The 25,769-nt window shown below is 42.5% G+C and overlaps 1 protein-coding gene across 1 annotated transcript in view; it reads right to left on the bottom strand.

Annotated features, from left to right (window-relative positions):
• The window catches only part of LOC141055576 (sulfotransferase 2B1-like), a 79,555-nt gene extending 56,262 nt beyond the window's left edge, over positions 1 to 23,293 (bottom strand). The window contains exons 1-3 of the mRNA XM_073552558.1: positions 23,024 to 23,293; positions 15,169 to 15,377; positions 2,188 to 2,314 (exon numbers count right to left, since the gene is read on the bottom strand). Of these exons, the coding sequence (XP_073408659.1) occupies positions 2,188 to 2,314; positions 15,169 to 15,377; positions 23,024 to 23,159 (472 nt within the window). The 5' untranslated portion in view covers positions 23,160 to 23,293. The remainder of the gene's footprint in view (positions 1 to 2,187; positions 2,315 to 15,168; positions 15,378 to 23,023) is intronic.
• Between the last annotated feature and the right edge of the window lie 2,476 nt (positions 23,294 to 25,769).

The following is a 25,769-nucleotide window of genomic DNA, read 5'->3' as shown; positions in this document are numbered from 1 at the left end:
AGGGACCGTCACAGCATGACAGCACATCGCTATCGCATGCCGATTTTGACATGCGTTAGCGATGCGCCACGTTATGTCAGTCTATGGCAGTGTTAACGGATGCGTTACATTTCATTAATGCCGCTTTGTAACGCGATCCATAAATGGACTGCCATAGCGCTGTGTAAAGCCAGCCAAAATGAATGCAGTTATTAATTGACTGCAAATGTAACATAAGTGTAAGGCCGGAGTCACACTACAGCGAGATATGGCCGAGTCTCGAGGTTAAAACCAAGCTCTGGCACCGGCACTCCGGAGCGGAGCGTGCAGCTCCATGTATTGCTGTGCGGCTGCACGCTCCGCTCTGGAGTGCCGGCGCCAGAGCTTGGTTTTAACCTGCGAGACTCGGCCGTATCTCGCTGTGTGTGATCCCGGCCTAAGTGTGATTGGCCATTCTGAACACAACCATATGCACAATTATAAGAGGGTGTTCACCTTTACGCAGCCAAATCATTTTAAATGTTGTTATTTTTCATTTCCTTCTTAATCTTACTATGATTTCAGTTTATTTCTCAATAAATTTGAACAAATGACAAAAATCTGCATTTTATCAGGGGTGTGAACACTTTTTATATCCACTATTTAAGTTCTGTAGATCAATGTGTAGCACTGGCATTTACTACTAAATATGGTCAATGTGTATAATGATGACATTGGTCTTAGTACAGTATATAATGGTTTTATTCAGCTAAAGTAACATTTATCAGACTGATTTTTCCAAGTACACTTATACGCTCTAAGTGCACCTCCTTCTAAACTGATTTGCATATCATTTCTATGCTATATTTGTCATGACTGGAACATCAGATTAATACTAAAAAGGTATCGTTTTGGAGGGGACAAATACCTACAGTGGCATGTAAAATTTTGGGCACCCCATGTCAAAATTACTGCTATTGTGAACAATTAAGCAAGTTGAAGATGTAATGATCTCCAAAAAAAGTAAAAAAAATGCATATATTTACATTTGTAGAAGCCATCCACTTTTCAACTCCAACTTTTTTACTGATGGTGTTATGTTTGCATCAAGAATTTGTTGAAATTTCATTGAATCCATTCTTCACTCTACCCGTGAAATGTTCCTTGCGCTATTGGCTGGAATTCAGCCCCAAAGCATGATTAATCCATCCCCATGCTTAATGGTTGGCGATATGTTCTTTTCCTGAATTTCTGTGCCCTTTCTCCTCCACACTTACCTTTGATCATTGTGGCCAAAGAGTTCTATTTTAACCTCATCGGTCCACAGGACTTTTTTTACAAAATGCATCAGACTTGTTTAGATGTTCTTTTGCATACTTCTGAAGCTGAATTTTTTGCTGAGGATGCAGGATGCAGGAGTGGTTTTCTCCTGATGACTCTTCCATGAAGGCCATTTTTGTGCATGTGTCTCTGAACAGTAGAGCAATCTACCACAACTCCAGACTCTACTAAATCTTTCCAAAGGTCCTTTGCAGTCAAGCGATTTGCCTTTCTAGCAATCCTATGAGTAGCTCTCACTGATATTTTGCTTGGTCTTCTAGACCTTACATTGACCTCCACTGTTCCTGTTAACTGCCATTTCTTAATTACATTTTGAACTGAGGAAAAGTCAACTTGAAAACGCTTTGCTATCTTCTTAAAGCCTTCTCCTGCTTTGTAAGTCTCCACTATTTCCATTTTCAGAGTGCTAGGCAGCTGATTAAAAAAATTCATGGCTGCTGTTTTTGGCACAAGGTTACAAGAGGCTGGGTTTTTATAAAGCTGGGAACTTTGCATCATCTGGCCTTTCCTAACCTTGATAGTGAACAAGCCATAACCCTAACAGGCTAATTAAGATCTGAAACCTTAGTCAAAGTTATCTGAGCACACAAATCTCCACAGGTGCCCAAACTTATGCATAGACCCATTTTCCTTTTTGCATTTATTAAAATGTAAAAAATGACAATATATTTGTTTTTGCTTAAAATATAAAGGAAATGTGTCACCTCTAAATTTAGTTCTTTTAGAAATCATTTCATCTTCAACTTGCCTAACTGTTCGCAATAACAGTAATTTTTGCCAGGGGTACCTAAACTTTTACATGCCACTGTATACAGCCATAATTACCTCCATATGTAAAAACTTGATGACAGCTTCTCTTAAACGATGTAGCAAACACTATGTACTCACTGTTGCCTTGCAAAAAATCTTCAAAGAACTCTGGAAAGCTTTTGGGATCTTTGTAAAGGGAGAGCATTTTAGAAAAATGAAACAAAGACACAAGGATGTCCTTAGGATTCCTCATAATATAGATGATCTATAGAACAAAAGAGCAAATATCAATATAAATCATTTAAGCGTCATAGAATATCTGAACATTCCTCTATGTTATAATATTCCTGAGATAACTTAAAAAATAAGGGCACGTTGGGGGACAATATATTTATTTTTCTTAAAGGGAACATATCACCTGTTTTCCCCATATAAACTTTTTTGACACGGTTACCAGTATTGGTTTGCACTATTTGCATTTTTATCATATGAATCCTATCATGGATATGTCATTATGATACTGGTAATGAACAGTATTTGCAATTGACAATACTATGAGTTCTATTCTCTATGGTCAAAAAAAATCTTACAGATTCAGGCTGATAGCTTTTACTCATCTATTTAATCTGTGTTTTGTCAGCATGTATATCTTCATTCTTTTACCTGGTTGCAGGTGTGAATACCCAGTTAAGTTATACAGTGCCTAATGGCTATCAGACCTCTATTATATCTAATGACAGACTTTAGAGATATGAACATTAGATAAATCTACTCTAAGGAATCTTATGTTCATCAGATTTATTGACAATATCTGTCTAGCGTGATGTTATTTACATTTTTATAGCACTTAAGTGCTTTATTTGGGTGTTGTTGCTGGCTTTTGTAAGAGCTAGTGCCAGGTAGGGACAGGCCTCATTGAGAGGGGGCGCTATGGGTGCCAATCCTTAGGGTGGCTAAAGTCCGCTGTCAGAAAGGGTGACGAAGGGTAAAATACTTTCTATTACCTTAGAAATTTGTTGTATTTTTGTGAAAAAAGTATTGATTATACTGACGTTACGCTAAATGGTTTATATGATCCTCAGCTGTCCTGATTTCTTATAATTAGGTCTTTATTGGAATTTTTAATTAATACAAATAAAAGGTATTTTTTAAAGATTTTTTGTTTTTTGTGGTTTTCTGCTTTGATAGACCATTGTGTATACTACTTAGGTTTTTTCTGTATCTGAAATCCCCTGGTCCAAGAGTGGCCAGTCCTGAATGCGAAGTCCCTTTGTCCCAGTGCGGCCAGTGCCTGAACGTTGTTCACTGATCCTAGAGTGGCCAGTCCTGAATCTGAAGTCCGCTGCAGCTAGTCCTGTTCCCAATGTCCCCTGGTCCCAGCATGGACAACGTCTGTACATTGTAATCCAGTCCGTGTGTGGCCAATCACTGATCCAGTATCCTACATCGGTGTGTCTAAACATAGCCCTTATCAGTGTCAGTACAGATTCTGCCTAAAAGTGGTACCTGTTGGCTCCCTGCAGTTCTGTCTATCTCCACCATCAGGAGCTCCAGTGAACACCAGATAACCTGTTAACTATGTCCCTTCCTAGACATGCCAGACCCTGTGGCATAGTAGGTCCAAAAATACACATGCACCACTGTTGGGCGTAACAGTTTACTTGGCCAGGGCCCCCCCAATCCCCAGTCCTCAATGCACTCAGACCTGTGTCGGCAGCTGAGGCACCAGCAAGAGAGCCAGGAAAAAATTTTGTTTCATGTGATAACATGAGACGTCCAATTGGAAGCCCTGATATCTGGACAACCTGAAACTTGTGCTCCCAGAATGGAACCTATCATGTGTCATCCGCCTCAGTACAATGGGGATCCAGTCAGTGCCATGGGTTCCTGGAGCAGTGCATGCGGCACTGTGAAGTTTTCAGTCTGCAATTTGATCGGGCAAAGGTGGGATTCCTGATGTCCTACCTAGCAGGAGATGCCCTTGCATGGCTCATTCCCCTATGGGAAAAAGGATCTCCTATTACCTCGGATCTGCAGGCCTTTCCTGAAGGCCTTGCGCATGGTCCATGAGCCGAACCCAGAATCTTCTGCAAAAACTTCCCTTCCCAGCTTCCAAGAGCAGACCAGACAGGTGACATGTGTGAGGAGACTTTCAAATCTGGCTCTGTTCTTTCAAAAGTCACCTGTTCCCCAGCCTGTTGAAGCAGCTACCATGCAGAAACCATGAACGTTGACCTTGCTTGGTAGGCTTTACAGAAGCCGGAAATCAGTCATGAAATGGGATTGCAGTATCGTTGCAGTTGTGCGGAACATCCTGTTGGTCTTTGTCCAGTAAAGTTTAAAAAACTCCAAAACATTGGGAAAGTAGGAGATGCTGCCCCTGGTGAGAGCATTCCCTCTCCACAAATGACGGTGACTGTATCCTTGGCTAGTAGAGGCTTTGGTTCAGCGAGAGTTCATGCTGCAAACCTTGAAGAGTTAGTGTTAGATTACTATCAGACAGCTCCAAAATCTGATGAGGGTGTTGTGAAGTGAAGAACGAACCCTACTCAGAAACAGTCAAATCATGTTGGAAAAACTGGAGCTCCAGATTGAAGCTTTTTTCACAGAGAAGATTGCCTTCCCTGTGCCGTCTGGTATTACCATAGCCAAGAGGTTAACGTGCACTCTAGTCCAGTAGCGAGGTGCAGGTGTAATGGACCAGTAGGTCCTATTACCAATAATAATCTAATTCACCGCACACTGTGTGGTGAATTAGATTATTATTGGTATTACCGTAGGTCGTTCAGAGCTGAAAACTCAAGTACCATTTCTATTCTGCAGACCATGTGTGGTGTTCGGTTGGGACAGCTGAGTCACAAGAGGTGTCTGGACCCCATGTGTCCAGGTCAGCCAACAGTGTTGCCATCTTCTCCACCAGGTATGGTAGTCACCAATTGCTGTGTGCTGTTGTCTCCGAGGAAAGGGAAGCGGAGGCGATGTTCCCACACAGTCCTGATGATGAAACCTGTGATCTGCACCCAGGAAACACCCATCTAGTGGACATGTGATCTTGGAGACAAGGCTGAAGACAGACCCAGAGCAGGTATCTTCAGTCTCTAGTGGGTCTGCTGAAGAGAGCATCAAGGCGGTGGCATCCTCCAAGTCTCTGCTATCCACCAACCAGCTGCTCCTTGAATCCTCAGGAGTGGTAGCTGATCTCAATGAATAGAGAGAAACATCCCAATGCCCAGCTCATGGTACTATGACCACTTCGTGCTATGCTGAGAATGGATGTATCACTTTTATTCTAGTCAACAGAAGAAGTTGTAGTCTTGAAGAGAAGTTCTGAGAGTCTGTGAAGAGATATCGGCTGCCAACTTCTCGGCAGAGAGTCCTCGCAGCCTTGAAGAAGAGTAGGCTTAAGGGGGGTAATGTAGCACTATGCCTAGCACCCTTGCATGTGTCCCCATCTCCCTCCATGCAAGGATGCTGGCGTATTCACCACCTCGGCCCTAGGCATGGTCCCTGGTGTTCTTCCTCTTAGTATGCGCTCCGCAGTTGCAGGTGGCATGCCTAGTTTTAAAGCTCTTAAAGGGGCAGCATGTGCATATGCTAAATGTCCTCAGCCTGTTGTGGAGAGGCATTTATCATAATTAGTTCACCTGCAAGTTGGCTCCCAGCCAATAGTAGGAAGGCTTCTTGCATAAAAGACTCCCTCTCTCTTAGGGAGTCGCTAAGCACTGAGTTGAGTCATTATGTAGTTGGTATTCTACCAGGGCAATTGTGAGACACCCTGGTCCCTGTGTGGCCAGTGTCCAGAACCAGAATCCCTGGTCCCAGTGCAACCAGTGTCCTTATCCCGAATCCCTTGTTCTGGTGAGGCCAGTGCCCTGTATCTGAATCCCTGGGCCTGGTGAGGCTAATACCCCTAACCTCGTCTCCTGGTGCCAGTGTGTGAACGTAGTCCCTAGTCCTGGAGTGGTCATTCCTGTATCCAAAATCCTCTGGTCCTGGAGTGGCCAGTCCTGAATCCAAAGTCCCCTAGTTCCTGTGTGGCTAGACCTGTTCCCGAAGTCTCCTTGTCCCGATGTGGCCAGTGCTCAAAAATTGTCCCCTGGTCCTGGAGTGGCCAGACCTGAATCTGAAATCCCCCAGTCCTGGTGCAGCCAGTCCTGTTCCTAAAGTTCCCTGGTCCCAGTGTGGCCAGTGCCAAAAACATTCAAGTGAAAAAAAAAAACATTTTTTTTTTTTTACTTGAAAAAGGCGTTGAAACGTGTTGTGATTAAAAAGCTTTTTCCTCCTAATTTCTGAATATTTGAATATTTGATTCACTCCAGCAGCGCAGTCCACCTACAAGTGCTTCTCACTAATTTAGAATATCATCAAAAAGTCAATTTATTTCAGTTCTTCAATGCAAAAAGTGAAACTCATTTATAGAGTCATTACAAACAAAGTGATTTATTTCAAGTGTTTATTTCTGTTTACGTTGATGATTATGGCTTACAGCCAATGAAAACCCAAAAGTCTTTATCTCAGTAAATTAGAATAACTAACAAAAAAACACCTGAAAATTCTTCCTAAGCATTTAAAAAGGTCCCTTAGTTTGTTTCAGTAGGTTCCACAATCATGGGGAAGACTGCTGACTTGACAGATGTCCAGAAGGCAGTCACTGACACCCTCCACAAGGAGGGTAAGCCACAAAAGGTCATTGCTAAAGAAGCTGGCTGTTCAGAGTGCTGTATCCAAGCATATTAATGGAAATTTGAGTGGAAGGAAAAAGTGTGATACAAAAAGGTGCACAAGCAACCGGGATAACCGCAGCTTTGAAAGGATTGTTAAGAAAAGGCAATTCAAAAACTTGGGGGAGATTCACAAGGTGTGGACTACTGCAGGATTCATTGCTTTAAGAGCCACCACACAGAGATGTATCCAGGACATGGGCTACAAGTGTCGCATAGTGATGAGCGAATTTGTTCGGAAAACAATCGGCAAACATAAATTTGGCAAGAATACGGCACATTCAGATTTGTGATCAGAAACACAAGCACAATTTTATAAAATCAGAAAAAATCGGTAACATTTGGTAAAAGTGCTGGAAAATATTTGCGCTGCCACCAAAGTATTATCATAACTTTAGCAACGATAATGGTTGTGTATCATGAGCGTTTGGCACGTGTTTGATGAGGGGAGGGGGTTTGCAGAGCTTAGAGGCATGGCGTTCTTGTAAACATTCTTTTTTTCCCTAACTTTATGTGTGCACATTGCAGCTAGCCAATCAGTACGCAGGAAACATCCACAATGTCCTGACACAACGGGTTGTGTCATTGGCTGATGAAATCACATATCCCTATACATATAAATAGTGGACATCTTGTTTTAGCACCACTTTGACACTGTATCAGCACAGAGAGGCTGCTCCTGATGCCGGCACTGTTAACAGCAAGATTTTAGCTAGTTAGTTAGGCGGTTGTATATTAGTCAGATAGCTAACTAGTGTATAGCATTCTAATTAATATTTTTTCACTAGCTAAATGTGAAAAAGCCTGCTGTATCTCAGATTTTAGCTAGTTAGCAAGGTGGTTGTATATCAGTCAGAAAGTGTAGCTTGCTGGTGTCCAGTGTGGCTGTTAAATTTACCTTCCAGCCTTTTTTTTTTTGGCCGTTACTAAGGTCCACAGACAAAGCCAGCTGGGCACATGTCCTACAAGTGTGTTGTGCACTGCTCCTACTGTGCTTCATGTATGAGTATAGCATTCTAATTTTTGACTAGCTAAATGTGAAACAGCCTGCTGTATCCCAGATTTAGCTAGTTAGTTAGGTGGTTGTATATCAGTCAGAGGGCTCATACTCACATGCGAGAAACTCGGACGTCAATACCCGGCACTAGAGTTGAGCGACTTTGGTCGGATCGGGTTTCATGAAACAAAATTTGTTTCAGATGAACTCATCCGACCAGGGCAAAAAAAGTCGGAGTTTCGTCCGAAACCCGATCCCAATGCAAGTTAATGGGGAATAAAAGTCGGCATTGAGTGAATGAATGTCATCCGCTCAATGCCGACTTTTATTTCCCATTGACTTGTATTGGGGTCGGGTTTCGGACGAAACTCCAACTTTTTTTTTTCATCTGAAACAAATTTTGTTTCATGAAACCCGATCCGACCAAAGTCGCTCCACGCTACCCGGCACTTCCGCAGGCACTCGGATCGGAGCGCTTAGCTTCATATATTTCTATGCAGCTGAACGCTCTGATCTGAGTGCCGGCGGCAGTGCCGGGTATTGATGTGCAAGACTCGTCCGAGTTTCTCGCTTGTGAGTATGAGCCAAGATAGTGTAGCCTGCTAGTGTCTAGTGTGGCTGTTAAATTTACCTTCCAGCATTTTTTTGGCCATTACTGAGGTCCACAGACAAAGCCAGCTGGGTACAAGTCCCACAAGTGTGTTGTGCACTGCTTCTATTGTGCTCCATGGATGAGTATAGCATTCTAATTAATATTTTTTCACTAGCTAAATGTGAAACAGCCTGCTGTATCCCACCTTGTCATTTTGTGCTGTGGCAATATGAAACTATCTGCAGACCTTAAGCACTTTAAAAAAAATTATAATTTTTCAGTTGCAAAAAGTTAGACAACCTGCCATATCACACTTTGTCATTTTTTTGGGTTGAAATTAAGCTCTAGAGGCCTGATCCAGAGGCCACAAAAATTCTTCTGTTCCTAGTGTCATACAGTAAGGGTCCTGACTTTAAAATAGTTTGTAGCATCTAGTGTGTTATATAGGCCTGATCCAAAGGCCACCAAAAAATTCTTCTGTTCCTAGTGTCATACAGTAGGTGACCTGACTTTAAAATAGTTTATAGTGTCTAGTGTGTTACAGAGGCCTGAACCAGAGGCCACAACAAATTTTTATGTCCCTAGTGTCATACAGTAGAGGACCTGACATTCAAATTGTTTGTAGCATAAATTCTTTGTCATACAAGCTTCATCCACACTCAAACAATTATTTTTTCTGTGACTAACATGATACAGAACGCCATATTTAAACTTGGAATTTACTGTCGCTAAAATTCGGCTGTTTGCAGATGTGGTACAGAATTTTAAAATCTATTTTTTTGTTGCTAATACTGTGCTCCTACCACGCTATCTGAGCAACATGACTGGGAAAAAGTGAGGCAGTGGTGAAAGGGGAATTAGGCATGGTGTTCGAGGTGTAAGCAGGGTAGGTGGTAATGTTTGTGAAAGCACTAGTGAAGCAACATCACGTCCTATACAAAGACAACTGACAACTTCTGTTACTAGACAGGCTACACCACTGCCTTTCTTTGGCAGACACAGCGGTAAATTTTGTCGATGATGCACAGAATGAGCAGGTACTCAATTGTATGGCAAGTGCAGCTTCAAGTGGCCGCTCTTCCTCTTCCTCCACCTCAGCATTACACCCAGCACAGTCCACAGAGGTGGCACCCAAGTTCCCCTTGCTTCCCCCCGTGTCCCAACTCTCCAACCGTATAACTGACTATACGGAACCACAAATGGTCGAGTCTAAAGAGCTGTTCACACATTCTATGCCATAGTCATCAGAAATGTACTCAAAAGGTTCGCAGAGTCAAGAGTAGGAAATCTGCACCGATGCCCAAAAATTTTTTGGGCTTGGATCCAAGGCAGGACGAAGTAGGGTCTGAACAGCATCCTGACCCTTGTCATCAGACGTTAACCCTTGGGGGGAAGTGATCTTGATGAGACTGGGATATCTGAGGTACATGGACTGTACTGTGCTGTCAGGGCAAGAAGAGGAGGGTATTTCCAAGGCGAGGAATGTGATAACACAGAGGATGATGATGATGAGGTGTTAGATCCGAGTTGGTGTGTACATAGAGACACACAGCTGAGTAGGTCATCTGAGGAGGAAGATGAGGAGGTTAAGTTGTGCCGTATGTCGCAAACACGTAGTGATGCAGCGACGATAAGCAATGCATCCTCAGCCACGACTGTGCCTGTGACCAGCAGCATCCGCGGGTCTGCAGCTCGCAGGCGTGCCAGGAGTTGCCCAGCCTGGGCCTTTTTTGGCACTGCAAAGGATGAGCCAACTCACGTAACCTGCCAAATTTAAAAAAAAAACAGAGTCGAGATAAAAAGTGCAATAATTTGACTACTACATGTATGAACATTCACATTCGCAATCAACATGCTTTACTGTGGTAATCCCACTGTGCTAAAATGCGGACCAGCTGACTTCAACAACCATCAGCTGCCCCATCAATCGCATCTGCTACTTCCTCCTCCTCTGTTACTGTGCCAACTATTGAGACGCAGGTCTTCGACCGCTGTTCTGCCTTCCTCCACGTTTTGCGCTGTGTGGATTTCAGCCTACGGCTAAACCCTCGTCAACTTCCCAGTAAACTAACTGTATGGATTCTTAAGTCTATATTTATTGAGATGACGATGTGAACGATAACAGCGGACGATAATGGGTAAAAACTACAAAGAAATAAACAGCTTATATCAATACTGGCACAGTTCACAAACAACAGCTTGATACAGAGTACAATTACATCAGTAAATCACATAACAGAAGCTGCACAGTAACAGTACAACACATGTATGCAGTTATGAAGGCTATCTAGAGCAAAGTTCATGCTGCTAGCACTACTACTCTAAACAGAAATGCATCTATCTGCATGCAGTGCAAAGAGCATTATAAGGCTGCAGAGCACAATATATACTACACGGTGGCTGCATATACAGACAAATGCATAGTTGTATTACGGTATGTGCACACATTGCGGATTGGCCTGCGGAATTTTCCGAACAGAATCTGCATCTCTTGGCAGAAAACGCAGGCCAAAATGCTTGCGGATTTCATGCGGAATTGATGCGGATTACTTGTGGATTTGTTGCGGATTGTCATGCGTTTTTTGTTGTGCGGATTTACTTTACTCAATGTATGGTCAATGGGTGCAGAAACGCTGTGTTTCCGCACAAAGAATTGACATGCTGCTGAAAAAAACGCAGCGAATCCGTGTGGATTTTTCCGCAGCATGTGCACAGCAATTCTCAAATTCCCATTGACTATCATTGCTACTATACTACAGTGCGGATTTGATGCAATTCCACATGTCCAAAATCGCTGCGGAAACACATCAAAATCCGCAACGTGTGCACACAGCCGGAATCCGCTGATCATCAGCAGTGATTATAGAAAAGAGAGAGCCAGGATACACTTCTATCACTCAGAAAGCCCAGGAAAAATGTCTGCATATCTTCTTTTGCCTGGGAAAACTAAGGGGGCGATTCTAAGCAGAACATACTATTCCTTAACCGATCTCAGAGAACGAGCACACCATAAGCTTCTCGATCAACCATAACATTTCCACCTGCACGTCTCTCATGGTCCAGCAGTTTTTCTGGTTCACTGTACACCGACCTCTCTCAGCACTGCAGCCAGCCCACAGTTCTTCAGTTGTGGTTATGACTCGTCCCGGGGGCCGCGGGGTACTCGGCACCAGGCCCGTCGACTTCAATGGGGGGATGTCACGGCGGCTGGGACCCGGTCCTTGGCCCCAGGCGGTCATGAAAATTTGGCAATTTGTGTTAAAAGGAGATGGGGGTTAAAGGTTTATAGTTGAATACGTGACACCACGTGTGATAGTCTGGTCAGAGGCGACCAGCGCTGCTATGTTGTTCCCCTGAGACTGTTGGTGTGTCGCAGCTGAGGTGAAAATGGCTCTCCACAGGTAGAGCATTAGTCCCAGGGCTGTTAAGAGTAGTTTTTAGGGGTGATGTTGTCAGGCGGAGTGGAGGATGTAGCAGTGCTGAGTGCTGGATGTAAAAAGGAGACAAGGACTCAGTGGAATGCAGTTCCAAAGGGCTTTACTCACTGTCTGGCGCACACAGATGCCCACTTCTGTGCTGAGTCCTCCAGGTCAGGGGTTCAATAAACTCCCGGGTAAATGAGTACACCCCTCCAACACTCCCTGTCAGTATATTCCTTCCTAGGCCGTCTCACTGTGCTGGTTTCCTCTCCTTTCTCCCTTTCCAGCACCTTCACAGTCAGTATCCCAGGCTAGCTGTCGCGGATCCTGTCAGAACTCGTCACTCAGGCGGCTTCTTGATCCTAAGTGGCTGCCTTTCTGGGAAGGTAACTGTGGGATTCGCTGTGGCCCATACAGCAACCACAGCTGTCAGCTTGCTGGTTAAGTTCCTTGTTCACTTCGCTAGGGGCTGAGACCCTTCTGCTACCTAATTTCTTCCCCCACCTGATGGCTATCAGCGTGGGACTCTAGAAATCTCACTCCTTTCAGGGAGCTTCTCTTCAAAGCCAATCTATCCAGCAGTCCCTCCTGACTGGAGCTGCTCCAAGCGCACCCTTTCACTTGCTCTCCCCTGAGGGAACTGTTCTCACTCTTTCAAATCTCCCACACTTTCTCTAAGCTCCACCCACTCACTCCACTTTCTAAGCTCCTCCCCTTCTTCCTACCTTCCCCACTAAACCCCCCAACACTCTTTCCTAGCCAGTCTGGGATGAGGCCATCCTCCCGAGGGGTACACCCAGATGCCCTGACTAACTAGTGTGTGTGTTGGATGCTAGTGTTAGGAGTGTGGTAAGATGCCCCCAACTTACCTGGTCGTGAGATACCACACCTCTGGCTGAGGTGCAGTACCTCTGTGGCTACTGGACCCGCAGGGGCGCCACAGTTATGTAAAAGATTGGTTCCTCCTATGACGTGCCCCAGAGGCTGTGGGATACTCAGCGCTGGGCCCGTTAACTTCAATGGGAAATGTCACAGTGGCAGTGACCCGGTCCGTGGCCTCAGGCGGTCATGTAAAAAGGGGTAGAATTTGATGGGGATAAAGTTTATGAAATGATTCGTGATGCCACCTGTGGTTTCTGGTCAGATTGATCAGCGCTGCAGTGTTGCTTCTCTGTTAGAGATGAACGACTTTGCCTTTTTTAGGGTCGAGTCGGGTTTCATGAAACCCGACTTTCGCAAAAGTCGGGTCGAACGAAATCGGCCGACTATAGGGAAAAGTCGGAGGCCGACTGAAACACGAAACCCAATGCAAGTCAATGGGGAAGCAAAGTTGGCAGGGAGTGGAGGACAGTAAACACACCTACAGTGCCCATTTCAATGCCAAAAACATCAATTCTTATTACTGAAGCTTGTCAACCTTAATTTGCTTCATAATAATAGTTACGCATTGAAAACAGGGGGTTATTTGGCTAAAGTTGTGGGGGGTAGGGCTGGCTCCAGGTTTTCGTGTGCCCTGGGCCAAAGAATGTCAGTGCGCCCCTTTAACACATACCACAACTCACGATGCTCCGATACGGCACAGAAATATAGGTATAGTACAATGACGAATACTTCACTGCTTACATGACATGACTGATCTATTTTAAATTGTGCAGTAGCTAAAAAAAAGGACAGTATATTACTCCATACAGTATTATGGCCAACACCTTGTGCGCCATACAGAATAATGAGCCCCGTATATTTCTCCATACAGAATAATTGGTGACATATAATGTTCCATACAGTATATGATGAGATCTACATAATGCTACAGTATATGATGGTCCCCATGGACGATGCTCCAGTGTGTTATGGGCCCAAATAATGCTATATATAAAAATAGGCCCCATTTGTAATGCTCCAGTGTATAATGTGCCCCATAGATTCTGCTCCAGTGTCTGATTTGCCCCATTTAGAATGCTCCAGTATATGATGGGCCCCATGGATGATGCTCCAGTGTCTTATGGGCCCAAATAATGCTCAATATATAATGGGCTCCATTTCTAATGCTCCAGTGTATAATGGGCCCCGTAAATGCTGCTCCAGTGTCTGATGTCCCCCATCTGGAATGCTCCAGTATATGATGGGCCTCATGGATGATGCTCCAGTGTATGATGGGCCCAAATAACGCTCCATATATAATGGGCTCCATTTCTAATGCTCCAGTGTAATTGATGCAAAAGGAGCCCTGGCCAAGTATTTAGTGGATTTACTGAACATACATTTCAGCAGGCCAACATTTCAGATTTTAAAATAATGCTTCAAGCTGGTGCTATAAAGTATTCTAATTAACTGAGATATTGACTTTTGAGTTTTCTTTGGCTGTAAGCTCTAATCATCAACATAAACAGAAATAATCATTTGAAATAGATCACTCTGTAATGTCTATATAATATATGAGTTTCACTTTTTTGTATTGAAAAACTGAAATAAATTGCCTTTTTGATGATATTCTAATTTAGTGAGAAGCACTTGTACGTGGATCCAATATCTCTTGTAGGATCCACCACTCATGGAGCAGCAGCAGCAGCTATTTTTCTTCATGCCTACATAGGAGTTGTGCCTGTCGCAACTCCATCAGGTGAGCGTAACCAGCACTCTCCTACTCTCCCTCAATAGGGTATCACCCTATTGTGTACTCTGTTTCCTCAAGAACTGAAATAAATAAACTTTTTCATGATATTTTAATTTTGTGAGATGCACCTGTAGGTGGTGAACAGGGCAAGATTATAATTAAACCCAACTGCAAATATTATTTTTCTTCAAAATGCTTGAATTAAAGCAAAACAAATGCCCTTTAAAGTGTCCATAATCTTACACCTTGTGGCACGACAGTCATTTAAATCATTGGGTTTCTAGATATACCAATCATTGAAAGAAAGTGTTAAAAATGCACAGTGGTGCACTCTTCACTGGGGGCCTCATCACTCGAACTTGGATCAAAACTTCTGACATGTTGCAATGTTACCCTTGACTTTTTTTTTATTTTAACAATAACAACATGTGCTAAATATACCAGTCAGCAAGGTGGCTTAAAGGCTGGGAAGAAAAAAATAAATTAATACCTAACAATTTAGGTGCTGATAAAGTCCCTTTAATTGTATCAGTCAGATGACTAAAACTCCAAGTTGGTCTTGCGTAATGATTTTTTTTACTGTACTGCCTAATTTTTACCAAGCTTCTCTTGAGCAATAACGATTCTACCCTTAATTTCTAGTTTGTATTGGGGATCCTGCTGATGAATTATGCACACTGTGTGAGTTATTTGTTTCTGGATATCACTGCCAAAAGCATTACAGTCATTTCTGTATTTGTGTCATTTTTACGTTTCTTTTTAAGTCATTTACATACCTTAGCGTTGGATTTGAAGAAAGACTTTGCAAAAATGTGGAATGGTAAGTGTGAAGTAAGCACCCTAGGAGAAACAACATCCTTGATCTGTGACTGTCCTTCTATGGTTTCATACCATGGAGATCGTAGCCAGATAGGAACAGAGTTGCACCAGGTGGGATCCCCATTTGTCCTCAGTAAACTTAAAATCTCTATCATCCAGTTTGTCCCTGTAAAGGTAAACTTCTTTTTTATATTACTATTTTTCTATTATTCACTGCATAACTAATAAAGTACAAGGTCAATGGTTCCTGCTATTTAGTGAAGTAGTAGGAACATTAGCAGTTGGTTAATGTAGAAAAATCTGTTGCCTAATCTTATGTTATAGCCTATTGACAGTATAGACGGGAGATTCCCAGCCTGTGGCTAAGGGTCCCTTGATGTGTGGCTCATGGATGTCTGCCAGCTTGGTGCATTAGCACCAGTCTAGCAAACAGCTGTGAAGAGCAGGTCTAAAGATGGTGAGTTTTCGGAATACTCCTGTACCAAAGAGAAGATAAGGATGCACATATACTGGGGGTGGAGATCTACTGTGTATCGTAAGCTGGAGATACGATGATGATAGTTTGGTGGGGTGCTTCAGCCTGGATGCAATAGTGTTGCGAGTATGCTTCATGTAAGATTCTGTAGGTCAGGTTTGCTTGTCATTCTATTTCAGTAATGGGAGACATTGCATGCCACTAATGTGACTCACCACTATCAGAGCTAAATGTGGCCCTCAAGTTAATAAAGTTTAGGGACTACTAGTGTAGAGTATGGTCGCCGACTGGAGCCCCACTTTATTATCTAAAATCATGTCAACCCTGGCACAGTTTTAAAGGACTGACATTGTTCTTGTGAGATAATTATCAAATGAGAAATCATCATAAATTTAGAACTGATCTTCCAAACAAATGCTTTGCTCCTTTACCTACTATTACCATGAGTGGTCAAAATCCATTAGATCATAAGTTAAAGTGTTAGGTGTAAACTAGAGATGAGCTGATCTGACAAAAATTAGAATTTGTGGATTTTACCGGGAAACTTGATTTGCAGTGAAAGTATTCTCTTCAAATTTAAAGAACTCCATTATGTTCTGGAGTCTCAACAGACCCCAGAATATAATTGAGATAACATGGGGAAAAAAAGAGCTAATATTCTCCTTACCATCACTTGTCCCAAGAGGAATCAATAGAGTGTTATCATGGATAAAAAAAACAACATTTTTTTATTTGCTATATTAAAAAAAATTAAAAATAATTTTTGTTGGAGCAGTATTTAGTCACTAATTTACTACAACTCGCAATGTTATGTGTATCAAGGAAATAATCCAGCCCTTTTTTAAAAGCTGTTATAGTGTCTGCCATTACTACCTCTTATTGTCGGCACTTCACAGTCTGACTACTCTAACTGTAAAGAACCCTTTCCTGTTTAGTTGCCGGAATCTCCTTTCTTCCACCCGTAATGAGTGCCCCCTAGTCCTCAGTATGGTCTTTGTAACAAATAAGTCATGTGTCAGTGTTTTGCACCTTCACACATATATTTATACATGTAAATCAGATCTCCTCTGAGGCGTATTTTTTCTTAGCTAAACAAGCCCAACTTTTCCAACCTCTACTCATATGAGAGGCCTTCCATCCCTTGTAAGAATCTAGTTGCCCATTTTTGACCTTATTCTAAACTCTGAATATCGTTTTTGAAATGTGGAGCCCAAAACTGAATCCCATATTCTAGATGTGACCTCTCCAGTGATTTATAAAGGAGAAATAATACGTTGGGATCGTGGGATTTTATTTCTCTTTTTATACATCCTAAACTCTTGTTTGCTTTTTGCGGGCGCTGCTTGACATTGAGTACTGCTGCTCAGTGTACTTGTAACAAGACTACCCAAGTCCTTCTCCTGTTTTGTAGTCCCGAGTATACTCCCATTTAACCCCTTTCCGACATCGGGCGTAATAATACGCCGATGTCGGAAACCTTCCCTTTGATGCGGGCTCCGGCTCTGAGCCCACATCTTCTCCTGCACATATCAGCTGCTTTGAACAGCTGACATGTGCCTCTAACAACCGCAGGTGGAATCGCAATCCACCTGAAGCTGTTAACTAGTTAAATGTCAAACTCTGACAGTGGAATTTAACATGCTCTTCCGGCAAGTGCGCTGGAAATCCCACCCATCGGTGACCCCCGTCATGTTATTGCGGGTCACCAATGGGTTGGCATGACAACCAGAGGTCTCCAGCAGATCTCTATGGTTGTCACTTCTGGATTGTTTTTAAAAATATAAAAAAAATTTAAAAAATAAAAGTTCAAATCACCCCCCTTTCACCCCATTCAAAATAAAACAATAAACAAAAAAACAAACACACATATTTGGTATCACCACATTCAGAAATTGCCCGATCTATCAATATAAAAAAACGAATTGCTAAACGGCGTAACGAGAAAAAAAGTCAAAACGCCAGAATTACATTTTTTTTGGTCAACGCAACATTGCATTAAAATACAATAGCGGGTGATGAAAAGATCGTATCTGAACCAAAATGGTATCATTAACCCCTTAACGACCGCCGATACGCCTTTTAATGGCGGTAATTAAGGGTACTTAAACCACAGCGCCGTTAAGGCTGTTTCACACTTGCGTTTTTTTGCGTTGTTTTTTTCCCTATACTTTAACATGGGTGCACATATGTGCGCATACACACGCGTTTGTATGCGCATGCGTTTTTTTGTAGTATGCGCTCAGGCACACAAAATGCATCCTGTTGCATTTTTTGTGTGTCCGACTTGCCCCAAAAAAAGCATGCGCACGCAATGCGTTTTTTTACAGCAAAACACCCATTAAAGTCTATGGGTGCGCATACGTGCCCAAAAAAATGCATGCGTTTTTTTAAAAAAAGCACCAAAACCCGCAAAAAAAGCACACAAACGCATGATGCGTTTTTTCATGCATTTGTGTGCGCAAAAAATGCACAGCAAAAAAACGCAAGTGTGAAAGTAGCCTAATTCATGGCGCTATGGAGTAAGTAAATAGCGACCCCCAGTGTCGGATTTTTTCCGGGTTCTCGGCTGCCGGGGGTAGCCGAGACCCCAGAGAACATGAATCGGGTCGGTTTTTACCGACCCCACTTTTGTATGTGATCGCACATCAGAGGAAAGAGAAAAAGGGTCCCCAATCCCCCCCTGTACCTCCCGGTGGTCCTGGATTCTCTCCCGGTGGTCCTCTGTCCTGCCGGCGTCCTCCGGTGGGCGCCGCCATCTTGGATCCGGAAGAAAATGGCAGGCGCATGAGCAGTGCGCCCGCCGCAAATCTACTGGCTGGCAGATTCCATTCATCCATTTTGATCACTATGATCAACTATCATAGTGATCAAAATAAAAAAAAAGTAAATAACCCCCCCATTTATCACCCCCTTAGTTAGGCAACCATAATGAAATAAAGAAAATACTTTTTTTCATTTTTCCATTAGGGTTAGGGTTACGGCTAGGGCTAGGGTTAGGGTTGGAATTAGGGTTAGGGTTGGAATTAGGGTTAAGCCTAGGGTTAGGGCTAGAATTATGGTTAGGGTTGGAATTAGGGTTAGGGTTGGAATCAGGGTTAGGGCTAGGGTTAGGGTTAGGGCTAAGGTTAGAATTAAGGTTAGGGCAAATTAGGATTAGGGTTAGAATTAGGATTAGGGATTCGGGTTGGGATTAGGGTTAGGGGTGTGTTGGGATTAGGGTTGAAGCAAGAATTGAGGGGTTTCCACTATTTACCAACTTTGCGGGTCTAATTTCTCCTGTTACCCTTGGGAAAATAAAAAAATTGGGGACTAAAAAAATCACTTTTGTGGAAAACAAAAAGACTTTTTTATTTTCACGGCTCTGCGTTATAAACTTCTTTGAAGCACTTGGTGTTTCAAAGTGCTCACCACACATCTAGATAAGCTCCTTGGGGGGTCTAGCTCTTCCGAGCTCTCCCATGCGCCCAAATAGTGGTTCCCCCCCACAAATGGGGTATCAGCGTACTCAGGACAAATTACACAACAACTTTTGTGGTCCAATTTCTCCTGTTAACCTTTGGAAAATAAAAAAGAGCGGGCTAAAAAATCATTTTTGAGGAAAAAAATGATTTTTTATTTTCACGGCTCTGCGTTTATAAACTTCTGTGAAGCATTTGGGGGATCAAAGTGCTCACCACATATTTAGATAAGCTCCTTCAGGGGTCTTGTTTCCAAAATGGGGTCACTTGTGGGGGGTTTATACTGTTCAGGCACATCAGTGGTTCTGCAGACGCAACATGACGCCCACAGACCATTCGATCAACGTCTGCACTCCAAAATGGCACTCCTTCCTTTCCGAGCTCTCCCATGCGCACAAACAGTGGTTCCCCCCACATATGGGGTATCATCGTACTCAGGACAAATTGCGCAACAACTTTTGTGGTCCAATTTCTCCTGTTACTCTTGAGAAAATAAAACATAGCGGGCTAAATTATCATTTTTGAGGAAAAAAAAGTGATTATTTTATTTTCACTGCTCTGCATTATAAGCTTCTGTGAAGCACTTTGGGGTTCAAAGTGCTCACCACACATCTAGATAACTTCCTTAAGGGGTCTAGTTTCCAAAATAGTGTCACTTGTGGGGAGTTTTCACTGTTTAGGCACACCAGGGGCTCTCCAAAAGCGACATGGCGTCCAATTTCAATTCCAGCCAATTCTGTATTGAAAAAGTCAAACGGTACTCCTTCCCTTCTGAGCTCTGCTGTGCGCCCAAACAGTGGTTTACCCCCACATATGGGGTATCAGCGTACTCAGGACAAATCGCACAACAACTGTGGTGGTATGATTTCTCCTGTTACCCTTGTAAAAATAAAAATTTTGGGGCGAAAAGATCATTTTTGTGGAGAAAAAATGATTTTTTATTTTCACGGCTTTATGTTATAAACTTCTGTGAAGCACTTGAAGGTTCAAAATGCTCACCACACATCTAGAAAAGTTCCTTAATGGGTCTAGTTTCCAAAATGGGGTCACTTGTTGGGGGTTTCCACTGTTTAGGAACATCAGGGGCTCTCCGAACGCAATATGGCTTCCGATCTCAATTCCAGCTAATTCTGCATTGAAAAAGTCAAATGGCGCTCCCTCCCTTGCGAACTCTGCCGTGCGCTGAAAAAGTGGTTTACCCCCACATTTTGGGCATCAGCGTATTCAGGAGAAATTGCACAACAAATTTTGTGGATCATTTTCTCTTTTAACTCTTGTGAAAATAAAAAAAATTGGTTCTGAAGTAAATTTTTTGCAAAAAAAAGTTAAATGTTAATTTTTTCCTTCCATATTGCTTTAGTTCCTGAGAAGCATGTAAAGGGTTAATAAACTTCTTGAATGTGGTTTTGAGCACCTTGAGGGGTTTAGTTTTTAGAATGGTGTCACTTTTGGGTATTTTCTGTCATGTACACCCCTCAAAATGACTTTAAATATGATGTGGTCCCTAAAAAAAATGGTTTTGTAAATTTTGTTGTGAAAATGAGAAATCACTAGTCAAATTTTAACCCTTATAACTTCCAAACAAAAAAAATTTTGTTTCCAAAATTCTGCTGATGTAAAGTAGACATGTGGGAAATGTTATTTATTAAGAAATTTGTGTGATATATCTCTCTGATTTAAGGGCATAAAAATTTAGTTTTAAAATTGCAAAACTTTCAAAATTTTCACCATATTTCTGTTTTTTTCATAAATAAACACAAGACATATCGAAGAAATTTTACCACTGACATGAAGTACAATATGTCATTATGTCATAAAAAAAACATTCTCAGAATCAGCGGGATCTGTTAAAGCGTTCCAGTTATAACCTCATAAAGTGACAGTGGTCAGAATTGTAAAAATTGACCTGGTCATTAAGCTGCAAACTGGCTCTGTCACTAAGGGGTTAAAACTGTCAGCTCAGCGCGCAAAAAATAATTCCTCACCCAACCCGAGCTCATGAAAAATGGAGACGCTACGGGTATCGGAAAATTGTGCAATTTATTTATTTTTTTAACAAACTTTGGGAATTTTTTTCACCACTTAGATAAAAAAGAACCAAGACATGTTTGGTGTCTATTAATTCATAATGACCTGGAGAATCAAAATGGCAGGTCAGTTTTAGCATTTAGTGAACATAGTAAAAAAGCTAAACAAAAAAGTACAATGGTGTCATTCAAAAGTACAATTCGCCCCACAAAAAACAAGCCCTCACATGGCCATACTGACCAAAAAATAAAAAAGTTATGGCTCTGGGAAGACGGGGAGCAAAAAAACCTCCAATCATGAAGGGGTTAATGTATAGGCAACAATAGGATTACTCCATCCTAGGTGCATTACTTTACATTTATCTACACTAGACCTCATTTGCCAAGTGTTTGCCCATCCAGTCATCTCATTCAGATCATTTTGCACTATTGTAAGTCAAGGTCAGATATTAATAATCTACAAAGTTTGGGGTCATCAGCAAAGACTGACACTTTACTCTCAATCCAATCCACAAGGTCATTTATAAAGAGGTTATTGAGAAAATACCAAAGAGACTAATCATAAAACATGGCAAATACAATACTTTTTGGATAATGTAGCCTTCATCAGGTCTCTGAGAATGTATGCTTTCTAGAGGGTATTTAAATATTTCTGAGTTCACATGGATGGAGTTTACCAAAAGGAAAAGCCAATCATTTCAAACTCTCCCACATGTGCCTAGGACCAGACTGATTTACAATTGCATGTTAAAACCCTATATTTTGTTTCTATGGTTTGAGTGCTACAATTTAGGTACAAAACAGTTTTTTGTTTTTTTAAATATCAAATAAAAATTTTTTTTTTTATCCATGATAAAACTCTGTTGCTTACTCTTGGAATTTCTTTCATCCAAATGGCAGCGACTTCCAGGATCCTGCATCCACACATTCTTTCCATGTGGCAAGGAAATAATTGGAAAAAGAAACATTTCCTCCAACGTCCACTGGAATGGCAGCATGCTGACGAAGGAATCCATGTGTTACCCAAGTGACGTCTAGTGTTGTGCCTATCTGCCAACCTATGCAGATGAGTGAATCAATTTAATTCTCCCTGGTACCAGTATTCACTCACTACGCTTAGATAGTGCCTTCTGTTTTCTCCCCACTCCTTTCTCCTTTCCAGTTTTCCAGTGGTCACTCACTTGTCCCAGCACTCTGCTAATTCCGGTGCGATCTGCCTGCCCATCCTTTCCTAAGGTCCTCTTCTCTCTTCAGTTGCAGGCCAGTATCTTCACTCCAGAACAAGGCTTCCGGCCATGACTAGTTCTTAGTGGTCATGGCGCATAGTAACAATGTGATATCATGAAGTTACAACGCGGTTTGACCTCTGAGGCCTGGTGTAATCACTCAAGGACATGATTTGCGGCTGCAACCAGTTAGAGGTCATGGCGTGTAGTAACTTGAGAGAACAAAGTTACGACGTGCCGTAACTTCAGAAGTCGGTTTGCAGCCAGAAGCCATGTTCTAGACACCAGTGCATGACTGAGGAAAGAAAAGACCCTTAGGATAGGGGGCAGTGGGAACCAGAGGAGTGGGTGTGCTGAGACAGGTGACCACTAAGGTTAGTAGTAGGTTCATTTTTTTGTTAACCTTTTGCTGACCCTCTAAAGTTTAGCAAAACAGCGACTGCTGCTGTGAGCCATGGTGCTCAAGTGAATTTTAAAAAAAATCTGTGTTGTGGAGAATATGGATATTTGTAAAATGCTAGAATTCAATTTTATTCAAATAAATTTGCCAATCTTTAGTGTAAACCTATCCCGAAAAGCAAATGTTCCAAAAAGGTTCACAGTCAAAAAACAGGTAAAAAACTTACCTGACTTAGGATAAGTGACAATATAGACATCGTCATCGAGAACTTGAAATTCATTTTCTGCAAAGTTGAGAGCCTCCTCAGAATATGATCCAGGGGAAAAGTTTACACCTTTATATGTAAAATATTCAAATGACATTTCTATGTGGAAAAGAAAAAAATATATAGGAATTGATATTTATTGGCAAATCCAGTATGGCATTAGAGTATTTTCACTTCACATGAATACGATTCTGTTTGTGCTGTCATTATTCAGGGGCACATTACAGTGTATGCAGGTTTATAACTACCATAAGACGTAAAAGCTTACAAAGAACTATGTTATTAAAAAAAATATACAAATGCAAACAAGCTTTTTTTTTTTTCCCTATTGCTATTTATCATTACTGCACCTCCTTAAATCATAAAATTATATTTGTGTTGTAGGGGTGGCCCAGGGAAGGCAAATTAGGAGGTGATGCTGGTGATGATGCTGATAGGTGGGGAAGGTGTGCTGATCCAACAGAACTGGGGAGTGACCCACTTCTTGACGCAAACAGACTGGAGACTGAGACAGGAAAGTGCATTCAACAGGTCTGTGTTTTATTCACCAACTTCCTTGACGACTTCCACAAACCATGACAGGACTTTTGGCAATCCCTTTTCACACAGACCCGGGTACCTTCTTTTTCTGTCTGTGTCACCGTCGTGGTGTCCTCTGTGGTTCTCCTCACTGTGGCTGCCCTAGGCACTTCCACCACAGCGTTTCCCCAATCAGAGTACACTGTCCCTTAACTCGCCCAGACTGTCTCCGTCTGATGCTTCTGTGTTCCTGGGTCACCCCCCGTGACCGTCTCTACTGTTTAGTGCTCTCTGAGGCCTCTCCACTGAGCAGCAGACCCTCCTTACTAGTGAGCTCCCCTGGCTGACTGGACTTTCTGGAAGCTTCTCCCAGCCTTTATCCTACCAGCCTAGGTAGCTCCGCCCACTGTCACCTGACAGTCACCTTTGACCAATGAGAGTGACCTTGACCTGTGGCAGTTATGTAACACTCTCTTCTGTGCTCCCCACTGCCATCTAATGGTCACTCTCAGTACGGCACACTTTTTTCTTCTCAGTGCCTCTATTTCTACACTGAGCTATTCCCTCTGCCTTTTAATAAAAGCAGATTTCTCTGTCAGGTCAACCTCCCCACAGTGTCTCTGAAGCAGGAATTTTAAGAGATATTCCCCAATATGGTCTTCTCATGCAGTACAGAGGTAAGTAAATGTGGCGCCCCCAGAAGTATGGTCACCACAGTGGCATTACCTTCCTCCTAGGGAGTGTGATGTCATGCTTGGAAGCAATGAAGGGTCTATCTGTCAGTTAATCACAACACACAACACAGTTCTCATTCCAGGCCAGCAGACGGAGCTCTGAGCCAAAACTGGGGGAAGAGCTACTCTCTGGGGGCCAGGAAGGTGAAATTAGGAGTTTGTGTGAGGAGGGCAATGTGTGTGAACGTGGAGGAGAGGAGCTGGAAGATTGAGCAGAGTTGAGTGCTCATTTCTAGCTATAGCGCATGATCTGGAGCCCGGTCTCCAAGGTTGTATGGATACTGATGTTCCTGCAGCAGAAACCGGAGAAATAGGAAGCCGTAAATGCTCTGTTCCCATATAAGACTCCGGGGCACAACAGCAACAGGTGAGCCAGAAGAAGAAGAAGGCTACAGCTGTCTGCCATACGAGGGAGTTCTAAATGAGAACAAGCAAGTGGAACTTCAGTGTAACACAGTACTGCAAGTACCTAAGATAAGCAGTAGAAAGGAGACTACACAAGTCATCTGATAGAGAAATTCCTAAGTTGCTTCCAGGCCGGCCAGCCTCTGTTCCATCTGTAATCTGGAATTCTGGACTGCATTTACCAAGCAAAGTAAAGGTAAGAGAAACTGCACCCTATTGTGTCCTTGCCTTCTTCCTGCAAACTCTCCAGCACTGCTACATCTCTGTGCCAGACACTACACCCTCTTCCTCAACACCTATCCCCTTCATCTACTCTGCCCTGGGACTGCAGCCCTACCTTTGGAGGGCTACAACCTCATTGCTGCACCACACCATCTGTCCCAGAGGATCTGTTTGCAGCGTTGGCTTAACCCCTTTATTGCCGAGCACCACAGGTGGCGTCACGTATCATCCACTCATAAACTTTAACCAGCCACGCTTTAACCCCTTTTTAAATGGACGCCCAGGGCCACGGACTGGGTCACCACTACTGTGACACTTCCCTCTGAGATACCGGCCCGGTACCGAGTACCCCACTGCCCTGGCGGGTGATCCATACTTGCCTAGAATCTCATACTAGTTGCCCAGCAAATAGGGAGCAGAGGAAAGACAATACATAAATTTTCAATGGCTGATCACTGACCAATAGGACAGATCAGTAGATTTTTCATCTTTCCATCTCTTAAGCGTTGGGTTAAACACTGAAGAGTGTAAGGGTATCTCTAGAGATAAAACAGGAACTTTCTTATATAGGGTGCAAAGATATTTTTTAATTAGCCTTGCCATTGAAACACCCCTAATAGAAAGTTAGTGAAAAGAAAAAGCAGACTAAAATATTATTGAAAAACGTATACACAACAAGCAAACAAACCAAAAAAATGTGAGTGCTCTTCAATGGCATTTATTATTTAAAAAATTGTTCATTCATGTTCCCCTTTGTAAATTCCAAATTCTGAGTATCCTCAAACAGTAGCAATTTTCTCCAATGTTCCCACCACAAATTATTAACC

This window comes from Dendrobates tinctorius, unplaced genomic scaffold (genome assembly GCF_039654945.1).
Source record: "Dendrobates tinctorius isolate UK_male_01 unplaced genomic scaffold, ASM3965494v1 ptg000001l, whole genome shotgun sequence".
NCBI classification, from domain to species: domain Eukaryota; kingdom Metazoa; phylum Chordata; class Amphibia; order Anura; family Dendrobatidae; genus Dendrobates; species Dendrobates tinctorius.
Note: the sequence above shows the minus strand (reverse complement) of the source record. Positions and strands in the feature narration are given on the sequence as shown.